General features: G+C 35.9%; 1 protein-coding gene across 3 annotated transcripts in view; it reads right to left on the reverse strand.

The window, feature by feature from the left end:
- Positions 1-16,202, reverse strand: part of ercc6l2 (excision repair cross-complementation group 6-like 2) — a 99,011-nt gene extending 82,809 nt beyond the window's left edge. For 2 of the 3 annotated variants that reach the window (XM_051929657.1, XM_051929655.1), the window contains exons 1-5: positions 16,046-16,202; positions 15,847-15,894; positions 14,036-14,451; positions 2,647-2,763; positions 2,308-2,501 (exon numbers count right to left, since the gene is read on the reverse strand). In XM_051929657.1, coding sequence (XP_051785617.1) covers positions 2,308-2,501; positions 2,647-2,763; positions 14,036-14,451; positions 15,847-15,892 — 773 coding nt within the window. In that variant the 5' untranslated portion in view covers positions 15,893-15,894; positions 16,046-16,202. The remainder of the gene's footprint in view (positions 1-2,307; positions 2,502-2,646; positions 2,764-14,035; positions 14,452-15,846; positions 15,895-16,045) is intronic. The other variant, XM_028805339.2, reaches the window with a different exon arrangement.
- Between the last annotated feature and the right edge of the window lie 1,019 nt (positions 16,203-17,221).

Below are 17,221 nucleotides of genomic sequence, written 5' to 3' on the forward strand. Positions count from 1 at the left end.
AGCAAGGACACTAAATCTGCATCAGTATAGCAGTGGAGATTAGACATACTTTTCTAACTATGATTATGTTGACGTTTACAGGTTTCTGATACAAATAAAAACATTTTTTTTAATTCAGTGTTTTTTTTCCTGTTTTTCCAGTAGTAAATACTAAAGAGCTTAACAGGTTTACTATTACAATTACTGTCACATGTACATAATACACTGAATAATGAATATCTGGAAGCACCATGAGCTATTATCTGCTTCCACAGATAAGTCAAGAGCTTTTGTAAGCTCTTGTGTTGAAGAAGAGGAATGTCATCTCAGTAATATGTACAGCAGAAAAAGTTACTGAAGTAATTGTTAAAATAAATACTTCAGCTTAAAAATAGCATACATTTTTCAAGAATACAATTTGAATATTAACAGCCATATCCACTGTTTCCCAAACAGGCCCAAGGGAGTCTACCCCTGCGTATGACTGTTAAGTATTCGATCTAAATGTTAAAGTGATATACTTTATGTGTTAGTGATGCAAAACTATTACATGTTACAGAGAGAAATATTTTCCAATTACTTATCTTTATGTTACCAAAGTAAACTATGAATAAAGAGGTGCTTTGCTTTGTTTGGCTACAGATCAGTTTTATATAAATACAACTTTCTTATTCAGAGGCATTTAATGGAGTAGCATCGGATTCTCATGCAATATATACTATATAGATGTATTCATTTATTGTTAAAATGTTATGGAAAAATGATAAGCAGACTATATAACCTGGAAAGTTCAAAACAGTATTATTTCTGATGTTTAATAATATGGACAATTGATTAACACGGAAACTTGTTGATAAGTAGTATACCATGCAGAGCAGTTCAACTATGATGTGTGAGTAATAGCAAACCAAAAATGCTACTGTTGTGAATCATAACAGTGTATTAGAAGAAGCTGCAGTATTACAGATGCTGGATGGACCTCAATAAAGGATGGCTGCAAATTACCAACTTTAGTAAATGAGTAAATAGTTGCTTACTTGTAGTTGTCATTCTTTTTCATATAAATAGTTAAATGACTTTAATACTATTCAACAACTGGTACCACAATGGTTAAAAAAGCCATCTTAGAAAACACTGGAACTCCTAAAATAACTACAATAGAGAATTCTGCGAAAATAAATGCAGAGTCATGAAATTGTCAAAAAGATACTGTACAATAGTAAAGACTATAAATACCTCTGATTTAAATGCAGAAACCTATTTTTTGTAATAAACACCATCTTGATTTTCTAGAATAATTCACAATACACTCATTTCACTGCACTTGGCTTGTGCCCTGCTGAATTTGGGCTCAACAATTTATCAAGTAATTGATGATTCTCTGCACAAAAATATTTTTCAACTTTAACATAATATAAAATACACTGAACCATGACAGTCCAAGGCAAAAAAAATGTTATAGTTATATTATTACGTTCATACACAATAACAAAACTGCACTGGACAGGCTGAGCATTATCCCCCCTTTGAAATATCTGAATTAAAAATTGGTAGCATAGTAGTTGGTAATTGGCAGTTAACTATTAAAATATTACTACTTAAGGAAGACTATGGAAGTCCAAATCTCATTTCAACCCACTAGAACATTCTGAAATATCAGACCGTATATAAGGAAAAGGGACTGGAATATAGCACTCATAAGAGAAGAAGCCATCTGATGTTTTACAACAGTCATGATTACTGGCCAAGATATGGTAAATTACTATATTATATTTATCTGTTGATGTATAATGCTTGAAAAGTGTGGTGTTTTCTGTTTAACCTAATGCACTTCTCTATTTTTGTTTACATATATTGAGTATCTATACTGTCTGCTGGCACCATGTTAGTGCTGTTGCTTTTCAAATCCAGTGTATTGGTTTCTAATCCTATGTCTGGTCACTGTCTATTTAGGGTTTGCATGTTCTCCCGGTGTCTACATAAGATTTTCTTTAATTACTCACTACCTTAAAAAAATAGTCAGTGTTGGGTTAATTGGGGATTTCAAATTGTTCCCTGTGAGAGTGTGAGTGGCCTGTGCATTGGACTACTGATGACAGAATGCGAGTTTATTTGTAATATATTTGTTTTTGAAGCACTGCCACACTGAACCTGAAGACACTGGCTAAGATCCTGAAGCACAGAGGTTACCTAAAAAGGCACTGTTTAAATTTAACTTTTTAAAACGTATACAGTAGAATGTGAAAGCCAAGATTACTTTCAGGATTACTTACAGCATATACTGTATTGTTTTCTTCAACAAATTTTGCTAATAATAACAATCAATACCTGTTGAAATCGTCAAGATAAAGGCGAAGAGTTTCATATGTAGTTAAAGCATATTCAAATTTTCCTCTTTTAACTCGGGCAAACTCTTCTTCTTTCTTGTTTCCATGTAAGATGGTTCCTTTGAAGTATCCCCAAGTATCAAATTCATCTTTCCAGTTATAGAGGACGGAGAGAGGTGCAACAATTAAAAAAAGCTGTAAAACAAATAATGGCTAATGTAAAAAAGTAACATTTATAAGAAATATGTTTTATCATTTTTCAAAATATACTCTGAAGAAACTCACTTTACAATATTAAACACATGCTTTACACAAATATATGTGGAGAAAAAAATGATACCTTTTTGTTTTCACAGCCTGATTCAGGTCTCTGTGTCAATAAAAATTCAGGGACAAAGTTTTCTATGTCTTTCCGGGTGCCCTTTTTCTGTAGTGCTGCTGCCAGGAAGGAAATTACCTGAAATATTGTAGTATAACAGCTTTAAAGTTGAAAGAATATTTAATACACATAACCTCATATATCAAATGGATGAAACTCCAATTATGCAATCAAAACACTCTGAATAAACTTTTTTATATGCAAACATGACACAACATAGGAAGTGACAAATTTTACTTAAGCAGGTACCTTTACCCAATGAAGTCTACAATTTAAATCTGATGTTTGACCAATATGGAGCAGGCCATCACTGTACTCATCCTCAGAGCCTGAATCTTACTCCATTGGTTATGTATAACATCATAAAATAATAGCTAATAGTAAGCAAACAGCCAAAGTTCCTTTCACAAACATTTTGTGAAACTGTTGCAAAATTTTGCTTAGCATGCCATTTTTCAACTGTGAAAACTCACAAAAAGGGTGTTTGAGTTAAATTATTTTTTCGGGAGGTTGAAAGAAAGAAATATTGCTCCTTAAGGGTTTGGGGACACCATACACCCCTTTTGGACACCTGTTTATTTCTCTGAAAAGGGTCTAGATTAATGTTTCTCAACCTCTTTACTGTTGTGACTTACTTTTTCCCATATAAGTGGCTTTGTAACACTTTGAGCATGATCATCAGAGTGGGGCATTGGGGTTTCCGGTTAGTGGGTCAAGTTTAGGTCTATGACCCAAAAGTGTGTTGCGACCTAGTGATTTGAGAAACACTGGTCTAGATGAAAATAAATGGGGGCGCGGTCTTTTGGAAATTCAACATGGCTAAACACAAACCACAATGAGAAAAAAAGACTTACTCTTTGACAGAAACTGTTATACAACAAGACAATGAAACTGATGTTCAAATTAGTTTAGAAATAAATTCTCTACTTGTGGTCTTAGATGAGATCCCACATTTACCAGCCCAAAACTCTTAGCACTCTGATGAATGTGTTCCCTGCTGCTGGTGTGAACTGTAGTCCCCATGTCAGCATTGGCTTTTTGGTTGCCAGCTTCCCACAATTACATAGGTTCACATGAAGTAAGAGCAATTCACAAAGTGATGGAAGAGGCTACTTGTAAGAGAGGGAACAAGTCTTACATTTGTAATCACACAGATTAAAGTGCCTACTTTAGTTTTGATAATGATTGGATGTCTCATAGCTTTAATAAAAGGGTGCCTCCTTCAAATGACGCAAGCACCTGTTTGGCTTTCATTGCAAATTATCCTTATGCATCAACTGTAAATGGGTGCTTTTAAATTGAAGCATTTCATCACTAATATAGACGTTTTGAAATCTTAAAGCAAAGTTCACCCTTAATTTGTTAAAAATGCTGTTATTGCTATGAAAATAAGTATCCTGTCATCTGCACAAATTAAGTTGTGTGGTGTTCAAAAATGCAGAATTTTCTAAATAATTTAAATCAGTTTAACTGAGTCTGTTTTTTAAATAAACTTAATAAATAATAAAACTTTTTGAATTCATTGCCTATACTTAGCCACCCAACTTACCTATGTACAGTACAAAGTCATTTTGCTTAGCGGACCTACAGTATCTGACAGAAATTTGTTAAACAAGTTGTGCTGAAGGCTCAAAGTTGCCCTGATAAAATTAACCAACTTCAATTGACATTGCTTTTTTTAACTCACCACTTAGTTTTTACAAAAAGAACACGTTGATTTATCAGGCAATGTACAGTGCATCCAGAAAGTATTCATAGCGCATCACTTTTTCCACATTTTGTTATGTTACAGCCTTATTCCAAAATGGATTAAATTAATTTTTTCCTCAGAATTCTACACACAACACCCCATAATGACAATGTGAAAAAAGTTTACTTGAGATTTTTGCAAATTTATTAAAAATAAAAAAATTGAGAAAGCACATGTACATAAGTATTCACAGCCTTTGCCATGAAGCTCAAAATTGAGCTCAGGTGCATCCTGTGTCCCCTGATCATCCTTGAGATGTTTCATGCAGCTTAATTGGAGTCCACCTGTGGTAAATTCAGTTGATTGGACATGATTTGGAAAGGCACACACCTGTCTATATAAGGTCCCACAGTTGACAGTTCATGTCAGAGCACAAACCAAGCATGAAGTCAAAGGAATTATCTGTAGACCTCCAAGACAGGATTGTCTCGAGGCACAAATCTGGGGAAGGTTACAGAAAAATTTCTGCTGCTTTGAAGGTCCCAATGAGCATAGTGGCCTCCATCATCCGTATGTGGAAGAAGTTCGAAACCACCAGGACTCTTCCTAGAGCTGGCTGGCCATCTAAACTGAGCTATTGGGGGAGAAGGGCCTTAGTCAGGGTGGTGACCAAGAGCCTGATGGTCACGCTGTCTGAGCTCCAGAGGTCCTCTGTGGAGAGAGAAGAACCTTCCAGAAGGACAACCATCTCTGCAGCAATCCACCAATCAGGCCTGTATGGTAGAGTGGCCAGACGGATGCCACTCCTTAGTAAAAGGCACATGGCAGCCTGCCTGGTGTTTGCCAAAAGGCACCTGAAGGATTCTCAGACCATGAGAAAGAAAATTCTCTGGTCCAATGAGACAAAAATTGAACTCTTTGGTGTGAATGCCAGGCGTCACGTTTGGAGGAAACCAGGCACCGCTCATCACCAGACCAATACCATCCCTACAGTGAAGCATGGTGGTGGCAGCATCATACTGTGGGGATGTTTTTCAGCGGCAGGGACTGGGAGACTAGTCAGGATAAAGGAAAAGATGATTGCAGCAATGTACAGAGACATCCTGGATGAAAACCTGCTACAGGGTGCTCTTGACCTCAAACTGGGGCGACGGTTCATCTTTCAGCAGGACAACGACCCTAAACACACAGCCAAGATATCAAAGGAGTGGCTTCAGGACAACTCTGTGAATGTCCTTGAGTGGCCCAGCCAGAGCCCAGACTTGAATCTGATTGAACATCTCTGGAGAGATCTTAAAATGGCTGTGCACCGACGCTTCCCATCCAACCTGATGGAGCTTGAGAGGTGCTGCAAAGAGGAATGGGCGAAACTGGCCAAGGATAGGTGTGCCAAGCTTGTGGCATCATATTCAAAAAGACTTGAGGCTGTAATTGCTGCCAAAGGTGCATCGACAAAGTATTGAGCAAAGGCTGTGAATACTTATGTACATGTGATTTCTCCGGTTTTTTGTTTTTAATAAATTTGCAAAAACCTCAAATAAACTTTTTTCACGTTGTCATTATGGGGTGTTGTGTGTAGAATTCTGAGGAAAAAAATGAATTTAATCCATTTTGGAATAAGGCTGTAACATAACAAAATGTGGAAAAACTGATGCGCTGTGAATACTTTCCAGATGCACTGTAAAGTGAAACCAAATGGGCAGACAGACTCCATATCTTTCCTGCCATGGAAGGGACACCATCTGTTACTAACAGGTTGACTCATTGCAAATCCTATTCACTCTCATTGAAAAATAAAATGATTTTCAGAAAAACGATTGCCCTTTTTGTTGCAGTACAATTAGTCTTCACAAGGGATCTCCTTCATTACAAAACCTCACACTGAGACACAGAGTTGTTAGGGATGCCCCCATTCAGTATTTTTAGAGACAACTCCTCACATGCCCCTTCCTCAGACTACTATTCCACTTTTCTTAATGTAAAAGTTAATATTCCTGCCTTTACTCTCTCCTAAAGTATGACTGTCTGCTCTTGGTTTACAGTAAGTTTGGCAACAAAACAACAGCAAATGACAAAATTGGTGATTCCTCAAGTACCGGAATACTATTATAATAAAGGAACACAACAAGTAAATTATCATAAAGATTAGAAAAGCAGATCCTGAAAAAAAGTTTTTGGAGATCAGCTAATTTAATGATCACTGATTGCTCGGCCTTTCTTTGGCATTCATCACTACATCCTCTTGTGTAACTAGCATGCAGTCTTTCCTGGTTCCTGAATCTGTGGTCATTTTTCTCTTTTGTCCTGTCAGTCAATACACTGAGATGCTGACAAAAGACAAATTCCCCTAGGGGATTAACAAAGTATATCAAATAAAAATATACTGTATACTATATATAAATATAGCCTTCTATTCCTCTGAACATGGTTGGATCATAACAGATGATCCCTTTTCATAGTTTATTATTAGTCTCTGCAATTTACATCTGCAAGCAACTGAGACTACAGGTAAATGTGTGTCAAATTCTGAGTGCTTGGTATTAAAGTACTTTCATCACAGCAAAAAACTCATCACTTAATAAACTCATTGGATTTGTTCCAACTTTTATTAATAAATATTTCTCAGTCCAATCATTATTAAGCAGTCTATTCTCACTATCATCTTCTCTCTTACTGAAGGTAGGCAAAGGCATTTTGGCTAATTTTGTAGAAAGATGATAACCAACAAAGAGATGGAATAGTGGTGGAATCTTCACAGCCTGTCAAGCTCCAAAGCACACACAGTATTCAAGCAAGACTTGGCAGCAAGGGATCAAAATGAAAAGGAAACGTCATTTCATATTAGAGGAATCTACGCTGGGTGCAGTTTTGGCCAGGAGAGACCTTTTTGCTGTGATAAAGGGATTTAAATGCTTAATGTTCAAAATCAGTCAAAGGACCAGATAAAATTATATATGGGCCAGACTTGGCTTGAGGACTGCAGTTGAAGAATCCTAAACTACAGGTGAAATGCTATCACAAATGTTAAAAAGAATGAAGTGGGCAGCCACATTCCTTTAAAAATGTAAGATCTTAGGAGTGGGTGGAATGGTCAAAAATCCAAATCCTACTATGATTAAAAATTCTGACAGTTTTAGCAGATACTGTCAAAATACGTTTGTTTATACTTTTCAAACTGAAATGCATTTTTAAAAAAATGAAAAATGTACTGCTACTAATTAACTGTACACACAGGTAGACCTATTATCAACCAAAATGCTTCTTAATGCTCTGCCAAATGTGTTTGCCAATCTTACATTAATTTATAACATACCAGGAAAAATTTTTTTTTTCTTTTTAATCTTTAATTTGAAGAAGAATTTCATCTGGTATACTGGATCAACTACTATATTGCCCATTCTAGAAGGACCTCATATAAATAAATTATTTTTTGGGGAAAAATGATACGGATACACATTTTTCTAACGTGTACTATCTCAACACACAAATCAATGCTCAGAAGCATTTTGTGCTTTGAAATCAATGGACCCAGTAAGAATTTTTTTTTTTACCATTTCCTTTGGTGCTCTGTGGGCTGCCATTGTAAGCTCCTGGGTAAACACATTGTTTTTTTAACTTTATAGATAAAGCTTTACCAAACAATGAAAGTTTCCACAGCAAATTAATGTTTGCCACAAATGCAACAACAAAAAAAACCCCTTTTATTTCAAAAATACCATTTACACTACAAAAATATGTAGGAAAAATAATGATAGATATGTGTATTTACACAAGTTCAAAGATATAAGGATTTATTTCAGCCTTTTACAAGTGTCTAAGGCACTCTATACCATATACAGTAAGCACAGGGGAGCGAAAGAGATAGGTTGGGAGCATGCAATGATACAGCTCGTTGCTTCACCCACCACAAGATGAACCACCTCAGGATCCCAAATAAGGACCCAAGCGCAGCTGTACAATGGGTGACACCTCAGCACCCCACTAGTTTGAATGGAATGGAACAGTGTGAAGTGCCAATCCTGCCATCAACCCCCAAGTTTTCCCTGCAAGCTGGAGGACCTGCTTGCAAGGCTGAAAAAAATATAAAAGGTGATAGTTAACATAAAATTACATAAACACAAAAATATATAAATCACATTAAAAAGTGAATAAATTGCTGCATTATTTTAATAGATTTGCAACCTGCTCAATAGTTTAGTAATAGGTTCCACACACAATACACAACTATTACAGATTGACCTACGCCTACGTAACACATCTACATGAGCCTCTCTTATTGTGGAGATGACATTAGGCTGATTGATTACAAAAGCTAAAACAATGTTTTACATTTCCAGAAAATATTATTTAAACAAACTGTGTATATATAATTTTAAGGCTGTGCTAATGGATTTTAGTGGAAGCTTGGCCATCAAAAATGAGCTCTGATTCAAAAGAAAGATTCCCTCAAATATAAATAAATACTTTCATTTTCATGGAGTTATACAGCACATGTCTACATGAAAATGGAATCCTAGATTATGAGTAGATTGGCAACCTACTCTGTTATAAATCCTAGCACCATAATTTTAACTGCATTAAATACAGTGATTCTTTGGACTGTCTCTAAAAGACTGCCTGCTGTTAACTGCCCAGCATGTGTATAATGTGCAATGCTTGACCTATATTTAAAACAAAGTTAATAATTAAAATGAGGTCTTGATTAAACAGGGGACTTTTTGTCAATGCAAAAAATACTTTTTGAGTATATTCAAAAGGAGTCTGAACAATTAAAATGGATTTTTACTGGAAAATAAATGTTCCTAATGAAAAACATTTGAATTTAAGATACAATTTGTTCCAAGTTTTGTGCATCATCTAAAAGTGAACAGATCTATGCCTTGAAAGAAATTTCTCACTGAGCTGATGTAAAAGTAAAGCTTATAGTAAACTTCATAAAGGAAAAATGAAAAATAAGGACTACAGACCGAAGAAAAGCAAGATGCAAAGTCTTCCTTTCAACACATTATATTTCACAAATTGAGACAAATCTCAGACTTACACAGCATCAAAATTCTACATTTGCATTTTTATCAAAATAATTTTCAAACTGTGAAACTGAAATTGGGCCGCATAGCCCTAAAAGAAAATGAAAGCAACTTGCAATATACTTGTAATAACTGACCGACCTTACAAGAATGATTAAAACATTGTATATCACAACTTCAGCAATTGGTCATTTTTTAAATTTACCAAATCCTTTCTCAGTCTTATTTAAGAATGTAATGGAAGAGAATGATCAACCCCCATAGCTCATAAATTCCTATGAACAAAATTCTGCAATTTCGTTAAGTCAACATTTAAAGGTGTATAAAGTATTATTGCTTTAGAGTTAGACCTGTTGCCCAAAGAATCATGCAGTTTATCATGGTCATATGTCTAAACACAGAGACAATTCATAACATACACACATACAAATATAGTTTAAACCTGTATATATGTACTCAACCTGCATACTCCACTACTGACTTGCAGAAATTCAAAGCCTTGTGCGACAACATCAGGCAAAGAGGAGAAAACTACCTTAGAAGAGATTCCAACCATCTCCGAGCATAACTGAAAAAACACTTATACTCACTCATACTGGGCCAATACAGAAATAATAATTAACCTACCATATGTGTCTTTCTGATGTGGGAAGTACTAGGGTGTTGTACCTTGTTAGCCATTATGAATGTAGTGAGAAGTCAAACAAAATGACACCTTTTATTGGCTAACTAAGAAGATTACAATATGCAAGCTTTTGAAACACAGACAAGCAGAGAATGTGCAGACTCCACACAAACAAACACTAGGCTTAACGATTGACTATGAACATTTCAGATATGAGCAGCACTAATGACAGAGCCACCATCTGAATATCTACAGTATGTAGAGATTATCATCCATTATATGAAACCCAAAACCTAAAACCAGTCAAGTTCATAAAATACATATAATTTATGCTAGCAATATATTTCATAAGCAGTGGTTGTTGCTTGTTCACAGCTTTAAAGTTAATATTTATGTTCTAGATTTATTTATTTATGAATCATATAGTCATGTGAAAAAGGAAATACACACTCTTTCAATTCTAAGGTTTTACGTTATCAGGGCATAATAAAAAAAAAAATCATCTGGGGCCTCATGTATAAACGGTGCGTACGCACAGAAATGTTGCGTACGAATGTTTCCACGCTCAAATCGCGATGTATAAAACCTAAACTTGGCGCAAAGCCACGCACATTTCCACGGTAACTCATACCTTGGCATACGCAATTTCTCCGCTCGGTTTTGCAGACTGGCGGCACCCAGCGTCAAAGCAATGCTACTGTTCCTGTGTGATCACCCTTTCTTTCTTAGCTCCACATTCCTGACGCGGCTTTATAAATACACTGAAACTAACTGCATATTGTTTATTAGTGTAATGCATCTGATTGTAATTAACCTGTAGCAATATAATGGTCCAGGGAATAGCCACAGTATTCCAAATACCATAACTGCTTTAGCGTTGTTACGCTCACTGCATCTTGTTCTTCTTTTTGCTGCTCCCGTTAAGGGTTGCCACTGCGGATCATCTTTTTCCATATTACTCTCACTGCACCACTCGGAGTATTTATATCACTGTATCTGAGTGTGAATCACAGCAGCAGCTGATCGGAAAGAGAATTATCGGTATACAGTTTCAAGTACACACTACCTCAACCACGGCAAAAAGCGTCAAAGCCTTTCCTGTACGGACCTTGCGTTTCAGAAACAGTTTCATCCCAAGAACTATAAACGCATTAAATCAGTCCATCAAGTGCTCCTTGTAGAACTGTTTGTACTTATAAGTACAATTACCTCACTGTAAACTTACACTACAGATATAATATTGCACAACCTGCACTACTTTATAAAGCACTTATGATGACAATATCATTTTTAAGATGAAATGCAGCAAAATATGTTGCTTATAGTATACAGATAAAACTTTAACTTCATTTAAATAATCTGCATTGTTAATAATTAAACAGGTGAGGACACGGTGCCGCAGCGTATAGCTGGTTCACGGATAGCTCCTGCATTGCGCTGTGTTATTGCTGGTGCTGACGCGACACTGGAAGGATAGACGGATAGAATAATTAAACATGTACTACGAAGATATTTTAATGTTCCTTAAAAGTTTTGAAGAATCGGCGTTCTAAGCTTACAGATGGCTTAACGTCTATTACAGAGCTGATTGTGTGGCGCTTGGGTATTTGGAGAAAGAAAAGTACGTTTGAAAGAGAAAGTACTTCTGTAATAAATTATTTCATCGAAGGTCGCACATGGCGCAGCAAGCCTCTTGCGTGAGATATGAACAATCACTGCGCCACCGTGTTCCCATGTTTAATAACATGTTTTCATTGCTATCATAATGAAAATGATATCACGTATACATCTCAGTATTTTAATTATTCAGAGAGCTGTAATATCTCGAATGTAATGGATTCTGTGTCCTGTCGGAGAAAGAGAAAGAACGGAAGCACGTAGTGATTCACACACATAGAGCACATAGAAGATCAAATACAGAACAAAGCATTTAACGTGCTACTTGAGAAACTAGTAAAATAAACGGTTTTAAGATGAAGTTTATGATGTTCTACTTTAATGGCAAAATAAACTACGTGATTAAAGTGGAAATTTCGAGATTACGAGTCGCCTTTTCACGGTGACTTTGATATGTGATTTCTTTTTTATTTCGGGGCACTGTGTGACTTTGTGAACTTGGATCTTTCGAGTTTCTCCGACACTCTGTCACTCGATCAACTTTCTTTTGTTGATTATACCACTGTTTAAACAAACAAATAGTAGGTTTTTCCTTTGCCTCCACTTGGTATTCGCTGAAATTCTTATATTTTCCCCTGTGCTTTTCCCATTGTCTTTTCTCAGAAGGCTATTTATATTGATTTGCATATTCAAAGAGGCGTAATTCTGGGAGGAGTTGGGGCGGGACAGAAGGCGGGTGCACGTGCGTTACTTTTCACGCTGATCGGGATTTATGTAATGGAAGAACGTGAAATTTTGCATACGTACAGATTCCTGCATCTGGATTTTTCTGTGCGTACGCACAATCCCGCTTTTGTGCTTACGCTATGTTATAGTGTGAGTTCTACGCACGGCGTTATACATGAGGCCCCTGGTCCTTAGCAGGTCTTGCACGAAAATGCAAAAGCAGTGTGTGAAAAATTAAGTACACCCTTACTGCTTCCATAGGAATTAGCAGAGTAAGTAGCAGTCAGATGCTACTGATTGAATGTACTAGATAAAGCGCTTCCCAAATTTGGTCCTGGGAACCCACTGTGGCTGCAGGTTTTTGTGCCAACCAGCTTCTGTTTTTAATTGGACTCCTAGGCTAATTAAGTGAACTGTTATTTCTCAAGTTCTGTGTTAAGGGGACAATATCGAAATTTGAAAAGTAAGTTTGGTAAAAAAAAAAAAAAAAAAATGTACCAAGCAGATATATGGGAATAATGTATTTTTTTTAACAATATTTTCATCTTGATTTTCATTCTTCTTTTCCATGTGTTCTAATTTTTTAATTAATCCAACATTTACTAATTAGTGGGTCTGACACTAAAGTAGTTGCAGCCTTTCAATATTCCGTGCCAATGTGTCTGCTCTGCTCATTTTTGTCATTAATAAAATACAACAAAGAGGGAAAACTGCACAGAGAAAGGGCAAAATATAAAGAAATCAACAAAAGACAGTTAAGCATTTAAATCTACAGCAAAAGCACACATATTTCTAAATGTCTTATAAATGTAAAAATCATGCTGCTGTGCTTTTCAGAATGTAGTAGAAGAGAAAAATAATACCACCTAATTAAATGATTATCAGGTGTGGCCAATGATTATGAATCTGGTTGAAACAAAAACCTGCAGCCATAGTGGGTCCCCAGGACCAAGTTTGGGAAGCACTGTACTAGATTAACTGATCGTTAGCAAGTGTAATCACCTCTACAAAAGCAGAAGTTTTGGAAGCCAGCTGGTCTGGGGTATTCATGTGTATGTTAACACACCTTTATCTAAGCCCCTCCAATCTTGAGCACAAACAATTCAAAGCTATACCCCATTAGAAAGAAACTATACTCATTTTATCTTCCAAAAGTGATTCCTTCTTAACAACACTAACACTCTGCTAAATCATAACTAAAACAGGATACCGTATACAGAACTACAGTACAATCAACTCTTCTACATGCAACTGAGACCCGCTTAATGATAACAAATTTATCTGATTAAAAAAAGATCCTCAGGATCTGTAGCAAATGATATGATACTTGTATGTCAAAAAAATCCCATTTACAAAAAATGAATTTTATGATATGCCACGTTATGACTTCATTTGTCATTTTAAGCTATCATAACCATACCATACTATACCATTATGGCCGGAATTTACAGAAGGTGTAAAATCCATTATAGAAAAGGACATAAGTTTGGCATGACAGCATTCTGACTGATTTCAAAGCAATACGATTAGACTTAGATATCTTAACATTAAAAACCTGCACTATTTTGGGGAAAGCGATGTTAGATTTCAAGAGTTAAGACAGATACTCACCTTACTTAAAGAACAGGCCTTTAAGCAATTACCAGAATTCTAACATTAGCTTACCTGTATTGTTTTGCCAAGTCCCATATCATCACCAAGTATGCAGCCTTTTCCTTGAATATAATGGTTGTAAATAAACATGACTCCTTCACGTTGATAGTCTCTGAGGTATCTGTTGATGGTATATGGAATACTTGGACCATTTTCAGATAACTTATAAGGGACTGCAGGGCTTGGTAGATTTTTATCATGGAAAAACGGTTTCTCCTCGTTTTCAACGTCAAGTAAAAACCTTCTCTCACCCTGGTAGTCTTTGATTTTGGACAGTTGTTTGATAGACACATTTCTTTCTCGTAAACAAGGAAACTTTACAAGGGCAGTGCCTTCTTTAGGAAACAACTGCTTAATTTCTGCTTCACAGAGAGTACCCTGGTCAGAGTAGGGAGCAATGCATTTTTCTCCTTCACACCAATGCTCTTCTGTATGATAATAAAACAAATACATATCATTACCAAATATATCACTGTTTCTTATAAATGAGAGCCAAAATGGTATAATAATTGCAAGAAATTTAAGTATGAAAATTTATAATTTTAATTCATGTTGGTATTTTAACTTTACATTGGCACAGCAATGGAAAAAAAAAAACAAATTTATGTTTTAGACAACCTAGTTCACATTTATAAAGGGACAGCAAAATACATATTTACAAACATTAGGTTAGATAAAGCATTATTAATCCCATGGGAAAATTCAAATATATACAGCAGCAGAAACATAAAAAACAAAAATACAGTGAACCAAACAAATAAAGGAAAAACAAAACCAATCAATCTATCAATCAATCAATAAGTAAATAAACTAATAAAAATAAACTTAACAAGTACATCAGGCAGAAGCAATGTATTACCTGATTGCATAATGCATTGGTAGTTAAAAAAAATACTTAATATGGATCATACACAAGACCACGTATCTATCCACTGATTGTCTAAACCCCCTTGTCTAATAGGGACCCATACTTGTGGAGCCAATACCAGCAATTAGGTTCAAGGTAGGAACCAACTATGGATGGAGCAACACTTACAATTTATATAGCCCTAACAAAGCATTACGCATTAGTTTCCCAAACTCCATGCCTTATAGAACACCAGCACTAATCACTGCAACACCATGGCAGACCTCTCATCTACACTGTTCCTGTAAGCATTAAATTATGGCCACCGCTAATATGGTGACCCAGCATTCATTTTTCTAAGTCCTGTACAGTGTCTCCATGACTATGTGGCTTTTCCTATGGTGTATTCAAAAAGTTACTGGCAATTTCCAGGAGACCCTGCAAGTTTGTGAGCAAGTGCCCTACTATGTATTAGTACCCAAGACTAGTGTTGATTTCTGGACTAGATGCTGCTGATGTAGGCTGTGAACACTGTGACTCTAAAACAGTGCGATTTTTTAATCTTTAAAAATGACTTATGTATAACGAAGAGTAAAAATTAATAAACTGAGCACAATACACAGTTAAACATGTTTCAGTAGAAAGGATCCTACAACTTTAGATTCAAAAAATAAAAGTGATTTAACGTTGTATTTTAAGAGTATTTGACTGGCACGCTTCTTACTTTACATACAGGTAAACGATGATGTGAAACATCCAGGCTACAGTACATAATATTGTGGATTGCTCAGTCTCTGCTGACAAGTTCGATTCCAGGATCGAACTTTTTTTATTTTTTTATTATTGTATTCTCAAATCATATTTCATTACACGATCTTGGTGAAAATTTATGCAATGGCGCTTTCATTATTTTTATCACATTAATCACTGGATATAAGGAAGGAAGCAGAACTAGTATACATCTTTTAAAGCTTACCTGAACCAGAATCACTGTCGCTACCAGACTCACGTCCCGATGACATTACTTAAATAACAGAAAATACAGGTGTTTGATTGTAACATAAAATGTATTCTAACTAACATCTGATCATTTCTGGAACTTGTTTATTCCAATAATGCGACTCGAGATTTTAACTATCAATCAGAAAAAAAACTTAAATATGCAATGTTCTCACTTGTAAAATGTCATATATTTGAAGAAAGTGACAGTTATAGATGGACGTTTCTGATACTTAAAACTGATTGCAGAAACTATGTCCATCCATCCCCAAGCCCGTTTAATCCGCTCCACGCTCGCACGCCTACTTTAGACTCCTCAGTGCTTACAGCACAAGCGCTCTTCCGGATCTTGGCGTCAGCAGTATGAGGTAAAGTTGATGTCAATTCCGTCGTCATCGGTTTGGGTTTGTACCGCATTTATTTTTCGTTAATAAATGACAACATAAAATACATACATTGTAAATGTTATTAATATTTATTTATTATCCAAACGGATCATTAGGCAAACTTTTTTGTTAATCTGCAATATTCTTTAATAAGTTAATTTTCTGGGAAAGTACCAACTTGAAATGTAAACCTATGAAAATGCAGCATGACTCAGACCGGGTGGGTATTTTTCGTACATCGCTTAAACCATCCGAGATCAGGTGCCTCATCTTGAATGAGTTAATGCCAGTGAAACTCATCCAGATAAGTCGGTTTTTCAAACGCAGCTGTGTATTAGATTAGTCGAGCTGGATCTAATCATACGAGATGAATGCGCGCACCCGCGCTGATTGAAAAGCCCATATATATTGAGTCTAGAAAACATGATCAGCAAGTCTTTGATAGGCTGTAACAAAATGACGAAAGAACGGCGCATTTTTTTTTTCACACACGCGGCGCAAGACCTTTTATTCGAAGGACACGAAGAATTTCAAGATTTAATATACACAAGCGGTAACACTGCAAAAGCAGCCCAGACCAGAAAAGACGGCTGGCAAAAAGTGGCCGAAAAAATTAAACGCTAAGTAGTGTACATTGTACTTAGTGAATGCAGCGTTTCATTTCCTATGTGTCAGATTAATTATTATTTAATATGTCATAATTCCAGATCAAACGTGAGCACAAGGAGAACATGGGAACAGGTTAAAGTGAAGTACAAGAATATACTTCAAACTGGTAAATATTGGTATATAACTATTTAAAGAATTGTTGACATAAAGAATCATATATAATATAAAAAACATTAATTTTAAAGCTAATAAGGAGGCAGACAAGCAAAAAACAGGTGGAGGTCCACGCGGTCCAGACCTAACCCCCTGCAGAAGAGTTGGCTCTCCAGCAAAATGCCCATCGCCCTGTTTCTGAGG

Source organism: Erpetoichthys calabaricus, chromosome 7, assembly GCF_900747795.2.
Source record: "Erpetoichthys calabaricus chromosome 7, fErpCal1.3, whole genome shotgun sequence".
Taxonomy (NCBI): domain Eukaryota; kingdom Metazoa; phylum Chordata; class Cladistia; order Polypteriformes; family Polypteridae; genus Erpetoichthys; species Erpetoichthys calabaricus.